Source organism: Schistocerca cancellata, chromosome 1 (assembly GCF_023864275.1).
Source record: "Schistocerca cancellata isolate TAMUIC-IGC-003103 chromosome 1, iqSchCanc2.1, whole genome shotgun sequence".
Lineage (NCBI taxonomy): Eukaryota > Metazoa > Arthropoda > Insecta > Orthoptera > Acrididae > Schistocerca > Schistocerca cancellata.
This window is the reverse complement of record NC_064626.1, coordinates 643,091,688-643,111,929: the sequence shown is the minus strand read 5'-3', so window position 1 is coordinate 643,111,929 and position 20,242 is coordinate 643,091,688. Positions and strand designations below refer to the sequence as shown.

Here is a 20,242-nt window from a genome sequence, read left to right as displayed (position 1 = left end):
TATGGCCATATTTCCATCTTCTTATGGTCCTTCCTTTTTTTAGTCCTGAGTTGTTGACATGGTGTCGGATCATTTTGAGCAGGAGAATGGTGTTCCACAGGGCAGTGTGTTAAGTGTCACTCTCCTTGCCATAGCCATAAACAGTACCACATCTACGGTGAAGAGCCCTGTTCAATTCTCTCTATTTGTGAACGATTGAGCAGTTTTCTGTTCCACCTCCAGTGTTGTCACTGCACTTCATCAGTTGCAACTTACAGTGCAGAGGTTAGAGGACTGAGCTTCTAAGATGGGTTTTCATTTTTCTGAAGAAAAACTTGTATGTGTTCATTGTAATCATTTTTGTCATATTGTTAATTTACCTGATTTGCATATGAGGGACACCATTCTCATTTTATAGACTCAGTGAGGTCTCTAGGCCTTATTTTTGACTCCAAATTGTTGTGATTATCATACCTGAAAGAACTGAAAACCAGAAGACAGAAGTCACTGAACATCTTGGGAGTGGACAGGATGCATCTGCTCCAGTTTTATGGGACTTTTGTGTGATCATGGCTGGACTGGGGCACGGTATTTAGCTATGTGAGGCCCTCTTATCTGAAGATTACTGGAGCTATTCGCCATGAGAGGATTATACTAGTCACAGGTGCTTACAGGACCAGCCCTTTATCCAGTCTCTGTACTTAAGCTGGGGAATCGCCTTTCACTGTCTGGTGGCAGCTCCTCGTGGTGCATCAGGCATGTAAGTTCCTCGCTGCTCTGAATTCACGTACACACCATACTGTTGCTCGTCCATCTCAAGAACACCTTTTCTCCAGTCATACAGGAGCTACAAGGTCATTTGGGCTCTGCGTTTAGCACGTGCTGGAGTCAGTTGATGTGGAGCAAATACAGTCCAAAACCTACATTTTAACCACCTGCCACCCTGGTTACTCGAGAGGCCCAGAGTGATTTTAGATATAGTGCAGTGCAGGACAGATTGCACTCCTGCATATGTTTTTAATAGATAGTTTTGTGACATTTTATCTGAGCATCACTACCCAGTAGTAGTATTTATGGATGGATCTGTTAGTTGCTCTGTTGTTTTCTCCTGATTGTGTCTTCAAGATCCCACTGCCTCAAGACCGTATTATCTTTGACATGCAATGATATGCAATCTTGCAGGCTCTGGAGCTGAGGAGAAATGTTTCAGTTTCTAAATTCCTTGTCTGTCCTGATTCTCTGAGTGCTCTTCACTTTCTACAACATGTGTATGAAGCAGATAAAGTAGTCAAGAATATCCAGGACAACTTCCTTGAACTACAAAACCTGGGAAAGGAAGTGTCTTCTGCTGGGTGCCATGGCACATGGGTACTGCAGGAAATGAAAGGGCAGATGTAGCAGCCAAGGAGACACGTCATAATCCTCAGTTAGTTCGGTGTACTAACCTCCTGCACACTCTCACCTAACTGTTGAAGCTCAGAGTCATGCATTGATGCGAAGAAGATTGACTGGAAGTGACAGACAATAAGCAGAGTCTTGTAAAGTCTACAATGCGACCATGGCATACCTCCTTCCAGCCACACAGGTGGAATGAGGCCCTCCTTACTCATCTTTTCATAGGCCACTGCCCTATGATGCAAGGCTTCTTCGTCCAGCAAGATGACCCTCCAGTGTGAGATGCTTGTGATGTACATATCACAGTGTACCACATTTTACTACACTGCGTTTTATTTTGAGACTAAAGGGTGGCAGCTCATTTGCTGACAAACTTGCCGTCTGTTTTAACAAAGGGGCTGTCCAGTACTTACCTCAGCTTAGTATAGCCAATAGATACACAAAACAGAACAGAAAATTTATGTTCCTAGCTTTTGGAACTTTGTTCCTTCGTCAGGGAGGATAGAGGGTAAAAAGGGGGAAGAAGGGAAAGTGGATTCAATTACTCACAACCCAGGTTATGAAGCAACAGGGGAAAGGTAACCAGGGAGGGTAGCAAAGATGGAGGCATAGTTTGTTAGTATTTGTTTCACATCTTTGTATGAGATTTTCCATTAATCATTTAGATTGCCCTCTATTTTAGCTGACAGTCAAAAGAATGTGCTATGATGTAAAATTTTGTGAATTGTTCAACTTGTCCCCTAAAATTTTAGGGCAATGTTTTAAATGTGTTATCAGGATGGCTGTTTCATCCATGTTCTTTGTAAGTTTTCTGTGAATATATCTGTATTTTAGTTTCCTATTGTCGTCCTTGGTTTTACTTGATGATTTTAGAACTTCTGAACACTTTAAACGCCATCTTCCTTTCTGTGAGCTAGTATGATTGTGCATGTGATCATGGGTGAGAGTGAATGCGATTTTATCTCAGATAGGCTCTTAAATCTTTTCTCACATTTCCAGTGCTTTAACCACATCTGTTTTTACTAAGTTCATAAGGGCTCTGATAACTTTAAACCCCCCCCCCCCCCCCCCCACACACACACACACATATATATTTTTCTGAAATTCCTTCACCAAAGAATATAAAGTGAATGTTCCAGAATTAGAATCAAGAACAAGAGCTTACATGACTATCTTAGAAATTGATATCTTTGGTGTAGCGAATCAGCTTAAAGCACTTAATAAGAGTAAGTCTTCTGGTCCAGATTGCATACCAGTTAGTTTTCTTTCTGAGTATACTGACACAACAGCCCTAGACTTAGCAATCATATACGACCACTCACTCGACAAAAGATCCATAGCAAAAGTCTGGAAAGCTGCACAGGTCACACCAGTATTCAAGAAAGGAGATAGGAGTAATCTTGTGAATTTGGACCCGTATAAGTGACATCAATTTTCATTAGGATTTTGGAACATACACTGTGTTCGAACACTATGAAATACCTTGAAGGTAATGGTGTATTGATACATAGTCAGCGTGGTTTCAGAAAATATATTTCGTGCGAATCATAACTAGCTCTTTATTTGGATGAAGTAATGGGTGCTATCAACAGGGGATCTAAAATTGATTCCATATTTCTAGATTTCCAGAACGTTTTTGACATTGTTCCTCACAGGATACACCTAACCAAATTTGGTGCCTATGGAGTATTGCTTCAGTTGTGTGACTGGATTCATGATTTCCTGTCAGAAAGGTCACAGTACATAGTAATTGATGAAAAATCACTGATTAGAACAGAAGTGTTATCGAGCGTTCCCAAGGGAGTGTTACCGATTCAGATGATACTGTCATTTAGCCTCTTGTAAAGTTGTCAGAACATCAAAATCAGTTGCAAAATGACTTGGACATGATACCTCAATGTACAAAAAGTGGCAGTTGTCTCTCTCTGAATAAGGAAAATTTCTTTGGAAATTTGTGGTAAGTTCCTATGGGACCAAACTGCTGAGTGCATTGCTCCCTAATAAGGAAAAGTGTGGAGTCATCCACATGAGTACGAAAAGAGAGCTGTTAAATTTCAGTTACATGCTAAACCATACGACCAAATACGTAGGAATTACAATTATGTACAGCTTATATTGGATCAATCACATAGATAACGTTATGGCGAAGGCAAACCCAATACTTCATTTATAGGCAGAACACTTAGAAGATGCAACAAGTTTTTTTAAAGAGACTGCCTACACTACACCTGTCCCCCTCTGCTAGGGTACTGCTTTGTGGTATGTGGTCCTTATCAGATAGGATTGATGAAGAACATCAAAAAAGTCCAGAGGACACTAGTTCGTTTTGCGCTATTGTGAAATAGGGGAGAGAGTGTCACGGATATGATGAGAGAGTTGGAGTGGGATTTATTGAAAATAAATAAATAAATAAATAAAAGGCATTCTTCGTTGTAGAGAGATCTTTCCATGAAATTTCAGTTACCAGATTTGTTCTGTGAATGTAAATGAATGTGAAAATGTTTAACTGTCCCCACCCTACATAGAGAGAAATGATTATCATAATAAAATAAGAGAATCAAAGCTTGTACAGAAAGATTTAAGTGTTCATTTTTCCCACATGCTGTTAAGATGCGTGGTACGGTAGAAAAATAGTTTGAAGGTGGTTTGAAGAACACTCTACCACACACTTAAGTGTGAATTGCAAAGCAGTGATGTAGATGTAGATGGTCATTGTTTTTCTTGTTGATCTGTAGCTAAGTGTCCACATAATTCTGCTTAAAAAATTTAATTTGAAATATTTTACTTCTTTGTGAGTTATTGAACATACGTCTGCTGTACAGGTCTGTGTGTTTGACTTGATTAATTTGTGAAGAGATTGGAGATCTCAGCGGATGCCCCAGGATACGACAATAACTTACTCGGTGGAGGAAGGTGCAGGTTGAGTTTATGGAATGCCATTTGTTGCTTTACAATAGTGGGTGACCTTTATTTGACAAGATATACTGAAAACTTCACAGAATAGGAAGTTTAAGGCAAGTTATCACAAGTTACACAAGGTGGTTTAAATACCTCTTTTAGGAGTTGCAGTTTTTTTTAATAGAACAAGTAATGCCTCTTTATAATAACAAGTCCAACATTCATAAAAATACAACTCAAGAGCCCTTTGCGCACTCATAAAATTTCGAGCAGGCAGATTATGGAAAGAGCATTACCATAACAATTTCAGAACCACTCAGTAGGTAGTGAACTTCAAACAAGGAAGGTGGCCCTTATTTAGAAAAAAATTACAAGTTCAGGATTACAATTAAAAATAACTTGAAGACGCTAGCAATTTAGAAACAGAAGTGGAGGAGCTCTTTGACATTAGGAACCTTTCAAACAGGAAGGTAACAATATTCAAAATTTTACAAGTTCAGCGTTTGACAATTTGAAGTCATTTGGACATTACCGCTTTCTCAAACAGGAACAGTTACAAAATTTTTAAGATACAAAATTTCAGCATTTTATGAATGTGGAGAGTCTCTTTGCCATAAGCAGCTTTGCAAACAGGAAAGGCAACAATATTTTAAAATTTACAGGTTCAGGGCTACAATAAAAAGATCTGGAGTCCCCTTTGGTCATGAGCAATTTTGGAACAGAAAGGTAACAAAGAGTTGAAAATTTACAGATTCAGCAATATAAAATTAAAGGATTGAAAGATCTTTAAATCAAGGCTGGTGGAGCCAAGGCTTGGCTGGGATGGCGTAGGGCAGCAGACAATTTGATTTAAACTTAAGTCCAAATGCCATAAAGATTAAGCACTTAACTTACAGAAAGGTGACGTAGCAAGTACCTACTGCAAAATAGGAGGCAGAACACACACTGCACAAAAGCACACAGCTGACGTGGACTAACCACACCTGATGAATCGGCGGGTAGTGGATAACAAGCTGGGGCCAACGGTTGCAACACTACAAACAGCTTGGGAAGCAGAGGGCAAACAAACAGGCATATAATTTATCCAGGACTGAGCATCAAAAGTATGAAAATTCTCAAGACCGAACACAAGAATATCAAATGCAAACCCTATCCCGGACATTAACCAAAATCTAAGTGTTACAGTGACTGCACAACTAGAACAAAGGTGATTAACCAGTTAATCATTTAACAGTAATGACCAAACATAACAATTTGATTTAGTAGCCAACTGTTCACAAGACCTGTGAACTTAAGAAGTAGCAAGAAATGCTTGAGCACTAATACCTAAGCACGAGATCACAGTAGTAATAAAATATACAACAATAAACAATAAATTCCTTCTTTTAAGAAAAGTGCTGGCTCTCAACAAGACCTTCCAACATGAGTACAGAAAACAAGCCAACATTCATCGGGCCACTGGCTTTTGCTCACCATGACCATGCCCAATGTTACAATTCATACATAAGTCGGGCATTGCCACCTTAAGGGCAATTTCACACCCAAGCAATACTCACAAGGATAACTAAACAAATGGTACAGAGTGACGAAGAAATGTGGGCAAACTAGCCTAATGGGAGCAAGTTCAACACCGGAGCACATGTGCCAAAATCCATAAATGGAAGTGCCTTACCCAAAAATAAGGTAGGGCTACCAGAGAAAATCAGCATCATCAAGACGCCCCACATCAACAGATGGTCACTCCCAAATCCAGTCGGGCACAACAGCATAGAGCTCAACAATCCACTCGAACATGGCCCTGTACAAATAGCCACTCACTTGGACAAGCAACTGCTGATCAGGCCCCATGATTGCATGCTCACTGTTCATAACAGACTTCTCTGTCTCATTGCCCCGCCCCCACCCATCAACAACCTGCCTCCGACTCCTTGTAAACAGAGAGCCAACTACAAGAAGACTGAAATGCCACCCAGTGGTGTAATAGGAAAACGGACTGTGCCAGTAAGCAAGTAACAGCTCAGAAAATGAGCCAATAAGCTCAAGATGATTTAAAGTAACCAGTTGACCTTAAATGTCTTTAAATAAGCTGTTGCTTATTATTGTAGAAGTTGTTTAATAGTTGATTACCACTTAAATTGTGCAGGAAATGTCTGAAATTTCAATAAATGTAGATGATTTGATGATAAGAAGATAAAGAAAATGCTGGCCTTCAGTATGTTCATTGAACAAATCTTGCCATATTTTGATATAATACAAGATGGGTGAAGCAAATAGAACATAAAAAGCAGACTAGCACAGGCAAACAGGGCATTATTGGCCAAAAGGAGTGTACTAGTATCAAGAATAGATTTTAATTTGATGAATAAATTTCTGAGACTGTACTACATTTGGAGCACAGTGCCGTGTGGCAGTGATTGAGATGTGGTGCTATAGATGGATGTTTAAAATTAAGTGGAGCGATAAGGTAAGGAATGAGGAGGTTCTCCACAGAACATTAGGAAAATGCTGACAACAAGAAGGGACTGGATGACAGGACATATGTTAAAGACATGAGGGAATAACGTCCATGCTACTAGAGGGAGCTGCAGAGAGTAAAAACTGTAGAGGCCGAAATGGATTGGATTACATCCAACAAATAATTGAGTATGTATAGTACAAGTGCCACTCTAAAATGAAGAGATTGGTGTGAGAGAGGAATTTGTAGCAGGTTGCATTATACCAGCCAGAACACTGATGCCTAAGAAAGTTGTATTTGACATATTCTCCTATTACAGCTCCGCAGAGTCAGTTACTCCTTTCTGCTTTTATTTCTTTGTTGTCGTGAAATGTGGCACCATGAGTCTGTAATAAACCCTGAGGTGACGCAGTGCAGTAAAAAAAATTAACCAAAGTGTATGAGCAAGAAATATTTTGTGGAATGCAGGATTTACCTGGAATTTAGTAACATTTCTGTATTGTTGAGTGTTTCTGAGATCTGTGTATGAGTCACATGCATGTGAGTGATTTCTTTTCCTAACTTCTGTTTATTCCTTTTCGATCTTGTACTTTATGGGTATTTAGGCTTTGTCTCCCTTATTTTTGAAGCACCGCTTTGTAGCACAGGTTTGTCAGTCACTCTTCTCCTCCTCTTGTCTTGCTCCATGTGATCCCACTCCTGTCTACTCCTGAAGGTAATAGAGAAAAGTATACTAAAGTTATTTCAAAAATAATTTCTCTTGTCATGGACTCGTTGTCACTGAGTCTCATGTTAGTATTTAACAGAGATATTTCCTTGCCATACTGTGCTGAGGTATCCATTGATATACTTGGAATTGACACAGATCCCAATTCTTTAAAAAAAAAAAAAAAATATGCCCGAAGATCAAAGAGCATATATAACATTTGAGGCGGAGCCATATTGCTTTTTTTGTGCCAGTCATCTTAAGATTTAGACTTCTGTCTTGCATGTCAATCTGTTGTGAACAAGGAAACAGTTCATGTCAACACTTAAATCATAGTTTCCACTTACCAGTATGTATTTGAAGAAAGCATATTTAGGAACCACCAAGTGCCACTGATGAGTATTCAATGCCAAATTCAATTACCTGGTCATAATCCAATAACAAAAAATTATTTAGAACAGCCTGTATCATTCTTACTGTGCTGTCTACAAATGAAATTAAAGTAACCAATCTTCATCACTGAAACTGCTGCTGTCAATAGTAAATTGCATTAATAGAATTAAATGATTAGTATTCAGGTATCGTTGTCCTGGGTGAAGTGCACTCTGTGTACTAAGCAGTGTAGTACAGTACTACGCGATGCAGTGCTCTCCATGCAAGAGGATGAACTAATGATTAGACAAAACTGTTCTATGTATGTATCCTCCGAGTCTTTCATGCTGGCATGTTTCAATAAAATCTTCTCAGTTTACAAGCTGTGTCACGTCGAATGAAACACACAAGCTTTCAATAACTGTCTCCACCATTATCATCAGGAGTTAAAATCATTGGCTGTTGGGGCTGGCAAGCTGTTCTGGTTACACAGATACAAAAGCAGTGTCTGGAACCTATCGGAGAGGGCCGAAGGGACAGCTGCCAAACTTGTCTTCCGTATGTGCATCACTTTGGCTCTCGGGAAATTTCCAGATGCTGCTTTTTCATCTATAAAATCATAACATCATACTATCCCTGACTATGAGTGATTCAATCCCTGATGGTGATGGGGGAGACAGCTGTCAAAAGCTTGAGCTTGTGTTCGAAGTGACGCAACTTGTAAACTGAGAAGAGTTTATTGAAGTTCTATGTATATCTCTAAAATGATTATGTATTTGTGTAAAACATTTTGTTGCCTGTGCTTTTGTCTGCGTTCAAAGTGTTAAGAAGTCATTTTGGTAAAATAAAATGTTTGTTGGACCATACCTGTTCCTTTTATTTCCTTACTGAAGTGAAATTTTGTGTACAGGTACTACTGCTCTGATTGCTTTGTTGGAAGGCAATCAGTTGGTAGTAGCAAATGTTGGAGATTCAAGGGGAGTGATGTGTGACAGCCGCGGCAATGCTATACCACTGTCTTTTGATCACAAACCACAGCAGGTACGTATATGTATTTATACTGAAAAGCATTACTAATTTGATAATGTAATATACAGAAAAAAATTGTCTTCGTAATAGTATGAGGTTAAGTCAGTAAATATCTGCGATTTCATTCTAATCGTCTTCAAATTGGCGGCATGACTTAGTGCTCTCACCAGCTGCTAGATGGCACCATTCTGTTTCCTTGTGGCAGTTTCCAACATTGTCACTCCAGTTCATTTTGTGCTATTGTGAAGTAAACATTGCTGTGCTATTCTCCATTTGCATCAATGAAGAACAGCATTATCTGATCAGTTTTGCGGTCTGAAAGTGTACCAGGAATTGGAATTGATATAAGACTCTCAACACAATAAAAGAACAATATTTTACCATGTTGGAGTGTTTCCCAGTGGATTGAACAATTGATAAGTGACTGAACAAGTGTGAAGAACAAGGAAAGAGCAGGATGGCCAACATTGAGCAAGTGTGGAGCCTAATTTTGAATAACCAACAAGTGTCTGCTGATGAAGCTGTAGACCAAATACACATTAGTCATGGTTGTGCATACATCATTCATAAAAGGCTCAACTGTCATAATGTCTGTGCAAGATGGGTCAAATGAACAACTCAATAAAGAGAACAAGCACAGTCTTGTGAGAACCTGTTGGCAGCTACTTGAACAGCCATGTTAAAGAAGTTGAAATGTTTTATGAATCAATCATTGCTGGAGATGAAAAATGGGTTCAACTCTTTGAACCAGAGAGCAAATGCCAAAAAATGGAATGGAAACACTTAAAATCTGCAACTGAAAAGAAATTAAAGAATCAACCATCTGCAGGAAAGTGATGCTAACTGTTTTTTGGAGTACACAGGGGGCAGTTCTGGAGCAGTTAGTGTGATGTGCTTGGTCACTGAGGTCAGTTATCAGATGTTTTGCATTCGTTCGGTTCACTTAAAAGGTGGTTGAAGAGCCCATTGATTCACCTCCGAGGGAACAGTGAAGGAAGCAGTACATGTGTCGTTTGGTGCTCAGCAGAACATCTTTTTTTCTGAGCGTGTTGGAAACAATGGACCAAGTGCATTGAAAAGCCACATTCAGAGCAGGGATACGACTTCCTCAAATCCTGGCCTGAAATGAGATCCATCCATCATGAAATCCTCCCCACTCCACCAAGAGTGTCTTTCCGCCGTCCACCTAACCTTCGTAACCTCTTAGTTCATCCCTATGAAATCCCCAAACCACCTTCCCTACCCTCTGGCTCCTACCCTTGTAACCGCCCCTGGTGTAAAACCTGTCCCATGCACCCTCCCACCAGCACCTACTCCAGTCCTGTAACCCGGAAGGTGTACATGATCAAAGGCAGAGCCACGTGTGAAAGCACCCACGTGATTTACCAACTGACCTGCCTACACTGTGAAGCTTTCTATGTGGGAATGACCAGCAACAAACTGTCCATTCGCATGAATGAATGGACACAGGCAGACAGTGTTTGTTGGTAATGAGGATCACCCTGTGGCTAAACATGCCTTGGTGCACGGCCAGCACATCTTGGCACAGTGTTACACCGTCCGGGTTATCTGTATACTATCCACTAACACCAACCTGTCAGAACTCCGGAGAGTTCTCCCTTCAGTATATCCTCTCTTCTCGTTATCCGCCAGGCCTCATTCTCCGCTAATTTCTAATTTCAATTTGTCGCCGCTCATACCTCACCTGTCTTTCAACAACATCTTTGCCTCTGTACTTCCGCCTCAACTGGCATCTCTGCCCAAACTCTTTGCCTTTACAAATGTCTGCTTGTGTCTGTGTATGTGCAGATGGATATGTGTGTGTGTGTGTGTGTGTGTGTGTGTGTGTGTGTGCGCGCGAATGTATACCTGTCCTTTTTTCCCCCTAAGGTAAGTCTTTCCGCTCCCGGGATTGAAATGACTCCTTACCCTCTCCCTTAAAACCCACATCCTTTCGTCTTTCCCTCTCCTTCCCTCTTTCCTGATGAAGCAACCGTTGGTTGCGAAAGCTTGAATTTTGTGTGTATGTTTGTGTGTCTATCAACCTGCCAGCGCTTTCGTAACGGTTGCTTCATCAGGAAAGAGGGAAGGAGAGACGGGATAAAATTGTATGGTAGATTCGGTAAAGAGGAGAAGGTGAATACTTGCAAAAACAGAAAGAGAAAATAAGATGACAGGAAAGATTTCGAAATGCAACAGTGACAATAACAAACATAATTGTTGGGTTCAACGACCTGCCAGCACTTTCGTTTGGTAAGTCACATAAATCTTTGTTTTTAGATATATTTTCCCCATGTGGAATGTTTCCCTGTTGTTCTGACATCATAATAAACAAGAAAAATGTTATACAGATTTTTTTGACTTACCCTCACATATTGGAGTAGTGTGACATTCTGATGTTCTTTGGATAGTTAAGCTCTAGGACTATAGTATCAGTTATAAAATTATAGTTTATGAATGGAATCTTCTATTTACAATATTGTTATGTCATTGCTCCTATGGGTATACTCTTGGACACTTTCTTTAACTCTCTGTGACCCAACAGTGTTGTTGTGAAACTGTTATTGTATGGTATTCTCAGAACTGAGTTGCATCACAATATCAGTTACAGGTTTTACACCCTCTAGTGTGCAAATAATCAACTGTGTAGGCATAGTAGTACACCTTTAATTTCATTTCTTTCATTTCTAAATGTGTGGCATTTTTTGGCACATGCATTTTGATGCATTATTTGAACTTATTGTGGCTGTTGCCTTGGTGGAACTATGAACTTACTAAGTAAAATATCACTTTCATTTATAGCTCTATTGCACACACAAAATATTATTCATTTTTAAACTCTGTACATTTGGTGTTGTTATTTGTTGTTCACTATGATGCTTGATAATTTCACTGTTGTGTGTAACCTGGCACTCCGCGTGTAATTGCCTACTGTTCTGAGTGCATTCTCCTGCTACAGACTGCATCATCTTCTGCACTAGGTAGTTACTTTCCCTGGTTCTTATGTAGTTATTCTGACCAAGAACTGGATAACTTTTAAAAAAGCATATTTCAATTCTTAAGTGACATATTTCAAAAAAAGTGTCGTCATACTGTCCAATGTCACTTTGTTTACAGAACTAAGGCAACTCTTATTCCTTTTTTATTCTTGTTGCATCTGGCATGTTTTTTTACTGCGTGATTTTGTTTTAGTGAAAATTCAGCAGCACTTGGAAAGTGCGTTTCTGAAAGTCACATGAGATTTTTCTCATCTGATTTGAGACCTGCTAATGCCATTCTTTCTTGATAATATTTCTCTTATGTATCTTGTAAAGGACTTGAAAATTTAGGACACACGTATCAAGGTACGGATAACAGAGTTTTCTTGTATCATTTTGTAATTTGGGAGCACATTCCATTGAATTAAATACGCTAGTCCAATTCCCCAGTTGAAATAATTTTGGCTGTATCGCAAATGTCCAAAATTTATATTTCTTTTGTCATTCCATTCAATATTCACCATAGTGTTTGTTGAGCTAAACTCCATTTCTCCCATTTCTAGGTTGCCTTCAAGTTTTGACTTGGCTTTCCTAATCATGTGAACTGTACCAAATGCTTTTGTTACTCTTTCCTGCAAGGACTGGAGGGATTAGGGCTTGCATATGACTGTCCTCTTCACAAATATGCTTCCAAAATTTTTGTCACAGTATTTCCTGTCTTTCCCAAATAGCCATTACTGGTATCTATGTCACAGTTTGCACCACTGTAGGCTATCTTTCATAAACACTTCTTTCAGATAGCTTGTATTGTTTGAACACCAAGTGTTATTTGAACAACAAGGAACTTCGGTCAGTACAGACTTTTTGGAATGGCATGAGAACCATACAGAACATCCTTCTTGGACACCAAACAAGTGACCTTATTTTGTGTAAGTTTTAATCTTTAACTGGAATATTGTTATTGTAAAAATGTAGCACCCAAAGCGACAATAAGTAATCATCATGGGACATTGTTTGACAAATAATGTCATTTCAAAGAAGAGAATCCTTTTACCAGTATTCAGAATAGCTCACTTTATTAGTTCTTCTCAGAGAGTTACAATTGCAAAACGATACATTGGTGCTGTGTGTACATCTTTATTAGGAAACCAAAGTCGTTTAAATGCCTAGAAAGATTAATAATGTGAATATTAGGAAAGCAAAGTAATTTAAATGACTGGAAAGATTAATAATCTGAATAGTGTTGTTGCAAGCCTATTACACTTGTCTGTGATGAGTAATACTAATAAATTTGTTAAAAAAGGCTGAACAGCTTCTGTTACACAGGTGTTTCTTGTAAATCGGAAGGTTCACAACTGAATTTTCTATTTGAAAATTGCCGACCTCAAGACTCAGCTTCCTTCTGCACCACGTGTATGGGAGGAACAAGAAAAAATATTTTCTCTCCCTTGAGATGAGATGTTGAAAGGCAGCAATCATCAAGAGGCACAAAGTCCTTGGGTTGCTGACACACACAGTATCAAGTATTCAAATAACCTGATGTACTTTGAAAATAGTTCAATACCTGCCACTAGGCCAACAAAGTGCCACTTGAAAAGCGGTACCTGCTGCCTTTGACGGATATAAAGGAACCACTAGTATCCCATAAACCATTTGGAGCCCTACAAGCCACATTGTGTAACCGTGACACAATAATTTACTAAATATTTGAAACATATATATTAAATGTTGTCTTCTTTGTTTTGTGGCCTATTTTTCCACAGTTGCAGTCGTACATCTTATATAGGTTAAGGGGGGAAACAACATTATGAGGCTGTTTGACACTGATTTTTGTGATTTTTTTTTTCCTGGGAAGAATTAATTAGAATTTAATCAAATTTTGACATAATTTCATTCATATTTCTATCAGTTTCTGTGAATTTTTTGGAATAATTTCAGCCAAAAATAACAAAGTTACACTGTGACGTCCACTGAAGGTTGTGAGCATAGTTCTCAAATTGTGTGCCATGTAGCCATTCCAATTTTCATCTGAAACCAAAAAGGTTTTGATTTTTACATTAATAACTTACTTTCTAAGAATATGAACCTCAATGCAGGTGAAAATAATTGAAAATTAAACATTTTGCAAGCTTTGGAACAATTTACTTTGATTTTCACGATTTTTTTCTCTAATTATGCATAGAAAAATACCCTTAAAATCATTATATCATCCCGGAAGTTGGTTCATATAATTCTTAATTTTATAAAGAATCGCATTATCAATTTTTGTAATGATCAGTTATATAGATTTTGAATTAGATTGCACACAAATGTGAGAAAAGTCATTTCGAGATAATTGCGTTTCAAAAATAAATTATCGGAAACTAGAAATTCAACGAAGTTAACAATAATGTAAAATGCTTACTGATTAATTTGCGATTCCAGCACCATATAGTAATCCTTCTTTTTCCTCGTAGGCTTTGTTTTGCACTTGCAACAGTGCTTTCCAAGCTTTCCGACCTTCCTTTGATTCCAATGAACTACATTGATTCTGCTGGCTCACACGCTGGTTAGTCATTTGTTCAGCATAATCAAAGCTTTGCTTGTCTACTACAATTCCTACCTCATTCATGACCATCAGAAGGGATGAATTTCCTTCATTGAATAAGCTCGCTGCTAAATATTATGCCAATTCAACAACTTTTAGTCCGTAGTGCAAGTGTTTACGAGTTAATTGCCAAATAGTGGAATTAAAATTTTCATTCAAATTTTGTGTGGGGTCACCTAAACATCTCTCCAGTAATTCATCCCTTGATAAATCTTCATATATTGGAAAAATTTTCTTCTGTATGTCGGGGTGCAATGGAGTAGGATGCTGTTCATTTCTGCCACTCGCACCAGCGTCTTCTCCCACTGGGCAGTACTCGTGTCGAGGATTTTCATCCATGTAAATTGTACAATAGTATGTAGTTATAGCCTGTACCCAATGTGCACTCGGTTCTGTGCTCATAAAATTTAAACACATGAATTTTGCTTTGAAATTTTGACAGTGTATTCTTGGATAGTGAAACTAAAGTTACATATAATTTTAAAAAATCAGATTTTTTTTTTTTTAACCTCGTAATGTGGTTTGCCCCCCTTAAGTACCATCTTGTGCGACTAACGAAAGTCTTATAATAAATGAGTTTTGCTTTGTTTTAAATATGGCTTTTTTTTTTTGTTTTACAGTTTTGTTTTCTAGGATCGTGAATAGTTCTCAGCTTTAACTTACTACTCTAAACAATATTAATACATTATTAATTTAGTTCAGACTTCAATGCGAGATGCTTACAACAGTTTCCACAATGAAACTTTGTCTCGAAACCTGACAGAAAATCCAAAGAGATTCCGGTCGTATGTTAGTGGCAAAAACGATCAATGCCTTCTCTGCACAATAGCAATGGAAATACTATTGAAGACAGTGCTGCCAAAGCAGAGTTACTAAACACAGCTTTCCGAAATGCCTTCACAAAAGAAGACGAAGTAAATATTCCAGACTTCGAATTGAGAACAGCTGCCAACATGAGTAACGTAGAAGTAAATATCCTTGGAGTAGTGAAGTAACTTGAATCACGTAATAAAAGGAAGTCTTCGGTCCAGACTGTATACCAATTAGGTTCCTTTCGGAGTATGCTGTTGCATTAGCTCCAGACTTAACAATTATATACAACTGTGTGCTTGATGATGAAAGATACGTACCCAAAGACTGGAAAGTTCACAGGTCACACCAATATTCAAGAAAGGTAACAGGAATAATCCACTAAATTACAGGAGCATATTGTTAACATCGATATGCAGGAGGATTCTGGAACATATATTGTGTTCAAACATTATGAATTACCTTGAAGAAAAGTCTATTGACACACAGTCAACATGAGTTTAGAAAACATCGTTCACATGAAATGTTGGATACTATTGACAAGGGATTTCAGATAGATTCCGCATTTCCGGATGGCTTTTGACACTGTACCACATAAGCGGTTTGCAGTGAAATTGTGTGCTTATGGAATATCATCTCAGTTATGTGACTGGATTTGTGATTTCCTGTCATAGAGGTCACAGTTTGTAGTAATTGACAGAAAGTCATCGAGTAAAATAGAAATGATTTCTGGCATTCCGCAAGGCAGTGTTACAGGCCCTTTGCTGTTCCTTATCTATATAAACAATTTGGGAGACAATCTGAGCAGCTGTCTTAGGTTGTTTACAGATGATGCTGTCGTTTATCGACTAATAAAGTCATCAGAAGATCAATACAAATTGCAGAATGATTTAGAAAAAAACATCTGAATGGTGCGAATATTGGCAGTTGACCCTAAATGATGAAAAGTGAGAGGTCATGCGCATGAGTGCTGAAAGGAATTCGTTAAACTTTGGTTACACAATAAATCAGTCTAATTTAAAAGCCATAAATTCAACTAAATACCTAGGTATTATAATTACGAACAACTTAAATTGGAAGGAATACATAGAAAATGTTGTGGGGTAGGCAAACCAAAGACTGTGTTTTATTGGCAGGACACTTAGAAAATGTAACAGAACTACTAAGGAGACTGGCTACTCTAAGCTTGTCCATCCTCTTTTAGAATATTGCTGCACAGTGTGGGTTCCTTACCAGTTAGGACTGACAGAGTACATTGAAAAAGTTCAAAGAAAGGCAGCACATTTTGTATTATCGTGAAATACGGGAGAGAGTGTTATTGAAATGATACAGGATTTGGGCTGGACATTATTAAAAGAAAATCGTTTTTCGTTGCGACGGAATCTTCTCACAAAATTCCAATCTCCAACTTTCTCCTCCGAATTCAAAAATATTTTGTTGACACCGACCTACATATGGAGAAAGATCACCATGATAAAATAAGGGAAATCAGAGTTCGTACGAAAAGATATAGGTGTTCGTTCTTTCCGTGCACTATACGAGATTGTAATAATAGAGAATTGTGAAGGTGGTTAGAACCCTCTGCCAGTCACTTAAATGTGATTTGCAGAGTATCCATGTAGATGTAAATGTACAGGGTCTACATAAAGTCCGGGAACACTTTCAATTATTTATTGCACGAGAACTAAACATTGTACAGATGTCATACATATTGCATTTTGAAGAGAAACTCTGAAAGTTTTTTTTTACAAACTTCATTTTGAGAACCATGAGTGACCTGCCAGATGTCAATACGGTTATTGAATTCTTGCCATACCTGTCCCAGAATGGCATCGTTGACTATGGCAGTCGCATCCCGTATTCTCTCCCGGGGCTCTGCTACATCACTTGGTAGAGGCAGTACATGCACCAGATCTTTAATGTGTCCTCACAGAAAAAAGTCACACAGAGTGAGATCTGGTGGTTGGGGAGGCCATTTCATGAAGCAGCTGTCCCCTTCTGTATCACGACCATGTTTGCGACTAGCACTGACTATTGGCAAATTACCAAACTATGCTGTGGTGGTATACGTGGAAAAAAAAACTTTCAGGGTTTCTCTTCAAAATGACATTTTCTGTCTGTCTGCTTGTGTCTGTGTATATGCGGATGGATATGTGTGTGTGTACGAGTGTATACCTGTCCTTTTTTCCTTTTTTCCCCCTAAGGTAAGTCTTTCCGTTCCCGGGATTGGAATGACCCCTTACCCTCTCCCTTAAAACCCATATCCTTTTGTCTTTCCCTCTCCTTCCCTCTTTCCTGACGAGGCAACCGTTGGTTGCGAAAGCTAGAATTTTGTGTGTATGTTTGTGTTTTTTTGTGTGTCTATATCGACCTGTCAGCGCTTTTGTTTGGTAAGTCTCATCATCTTTCTTTTAGATATTTTTTCCACGTGGAATGTTTCGAAAAATATACCTAAAAACAAAGATGATGTGACTTACCAAATGAAAGTGCTGGCAGGTCGACAGACACACAAACGAACACAAACATACACACAAAATTCAAGCTTTCGCAACAAACTGTTGCCTCTCAGGAAAGAGGGAAGGAGAGGGAAAGACGAAAGGATGTGGGTTTTAAGGGAGAGGGTAAGGAGTCATTCCAGTCCCGGGAGTGGAAAGACTCACCTTAGGGGAAAAAAGGACAGGTATACACTCGCACACACGCACATATCCATCCGCATATACACAGACACAAGCAGACATTTGTGTCTGTGTGCGTGTGTGCGAGTGTATACCTGTCCTTTTTTCCCCTAAGGTGAGTCTTTCCGCTCCCGGGATTGGAATGACTCCTTACCCTCTCCCTTAAAACCCAAATCCTTTCGTCTTTCCCTCTCCTTCCCTCTTTCCTGACGAGGCAACCGTTGGTTGCGAAAGCTAGAATTTTGTGTGTATGTTTGTGTGTCTATCGACCTGCCAGCGCTTTTGTTTGGTATATATATATATATATATATATATATATATATATATATATATATATCAAAAATAGAGGGAAACATTCCACGAAGGAAAAATATACCTAAAAACAAAGATGATGTGACTTACCAAATGAAAGTGCTGGCAGGTCGACAGACACACAAACGAACACAAACATACACACAAAATTCAAGCTTTCGCAACAAACTGTTGCCTCATCAGGAAAGAGGGAAGGAGAGGGAAAGACGAAAGGATGTGGGTTTTAAGGGAGAGGGTAAGGAGTCATTCCAGTCCCGGGAGCGGAAAGACTTACCTTATGGGGAAAAAAGGGCGGGATATGTGTGGATGGATATGTGTGTGTGTGCGAGTGTATACCCGCCCTTTTTTCCCCATAAGGTAAGTCTTTCCGCTCCCGGGACTGGAATGACTCCTTACCCTCTCCCTTAAAACCCACATCCTTTCGTCTTTCCCTCTCCTTCCCTCTTTCCTGATGAGGCAACAGTTTGTTGCGAAAGCTTGAATTTTGTGTGTATGTTTGTGTTCGTTTGTGTGTCTGTCGACCTGCCAGCACTTTCATTTGGTAAGTCACATCATCTTTGTTTTTAGGTATATTTTTCCTACGTGGAATGTTTCCTTCTATTATAACCATATCATTAATTTGAACCCAACAATTACGTTTGTTATTGTCGCTGTTGCATTTCGAAATCTTTCCTGTCGTCTTATTTTCTCTTTATTTTCTCTTTCTGTTTTTACCAGTAGTCTCACTTTGTATTCACCTTCCCCTTTTACCGTAATACTACACAATTTTATCCCGCCTATATATGCTCAATAATACGTAACCCACTTCCAAACCATAACCAAAAAAATTTTTATTTTCGGCTTTCAACACTACCGCTGCTATAAAATCCACCATTTCTAGTTCAATTACAGCTGCTTTCACGTATTAAACAACCATTTCGGCCAGTTCTAATAACTTTCACTTTATTTCCACTTCCGTTTTTCGCACATCACTGATCATTTTAGCCGCTCCCCACAGGTTTTAACATCATTATTTCTTCGTCAGACAATTGTTAGCCCCATTTTTGTAATCTTTCACCACAACACCACTCCTTTTAATACGTTTTTTCGAAATTTTACCGAATTTCTCCGTCCTCTAACGTGATTTAGCGGCAACACAACCACCTAACCTTCATGCACATCGCTGTCTTTTTGTTCCCTTAAAACCCACTTCCTTTCGTCTTTCCCTCTCCGTCACTCTTTCCTGATGAGGCAACAGTTTGTTGCGAAAGCTTGAATTTTGTGTGTATGTTTGTGTTCGTTTGTCTGTCTGTCGACCTGCCAGCACTTTCATTTGGTAAGTCACATCATCTTTGTTTTTAGGTATATTTTTCCTACGTGGAATGTTTCCTTCTATTATAACTATATATATATAATAGAAGGAAACATTCCACGAAGGAAAAATATACCTAAAAACAAAGATGATGTGACTTACCAAATGAAAGTGCTGGCAGGTCGACAGACAGACAAACGAACACAAACATACACACAAAATTCAAGCTTTCGCAACAAACTGTTGCCTCATCAGGAAAGAGGGAAGGAGAGGGAAAGACGAAAGGATGTAGGTTTTAAGGGAGAGGGAAAGGAGTCATTCCAGTCCCGGGAGTGGAAAGACTTACCTTAGGGGGAAAAAGGGACGGGTATACACTCGCACACACACACATATCCATCCACACATATACAGACACAAGCAGACATATTTAAAGACCATGATATTATATATATATATCATCTTTGTTTTTAGGTATATATATACCTAAAAACAAAGATGATGTGATTTACCAAATGAAAGGGCTGGCAGGTCAGCAGACACACAAACGAACACAAACATACACACAAAATTCAAGCTTTCGCAACCAACGGTTGCCTCATCAGGAAAGAGGGAAGGAGAGGGAAAGACGAAAGGATGTGGGTTTTAAGGGAGAGGGTAAGGAGTCATTTCAGTCGGGGAAAAATATATCTAAAAACAAGAAAAGGGGGAAAAAAGGACAGGTATACAATCACGCACACACACACATATCCATCCGC

At 38.9% G+C, this 20,242-nt stretch overlaps 1 protein-coding gene across 1 annotated transcript in view; it reads left to right on the top strand.

Annotated features, from left to right (window-relative positions):
• Window positions 1–20,242, top strand: part of LOC126183352 (protein phosphatase 1L) — a 78,953-nt gene that overhangs the window by 40,879 nt on the left and 17,832 nt on the right. The window contains exon 3 of the mRNA XM_049925259.1: window positions 8,716–8,846. Within this exon, the coding sequence (XP_049781216.1) occupies window positions 8,716–8,846 (131 nt within the window). The remainder of the gene's footprint in view (window positions 1–8,715; window positions 8,847–20,242) is intronic.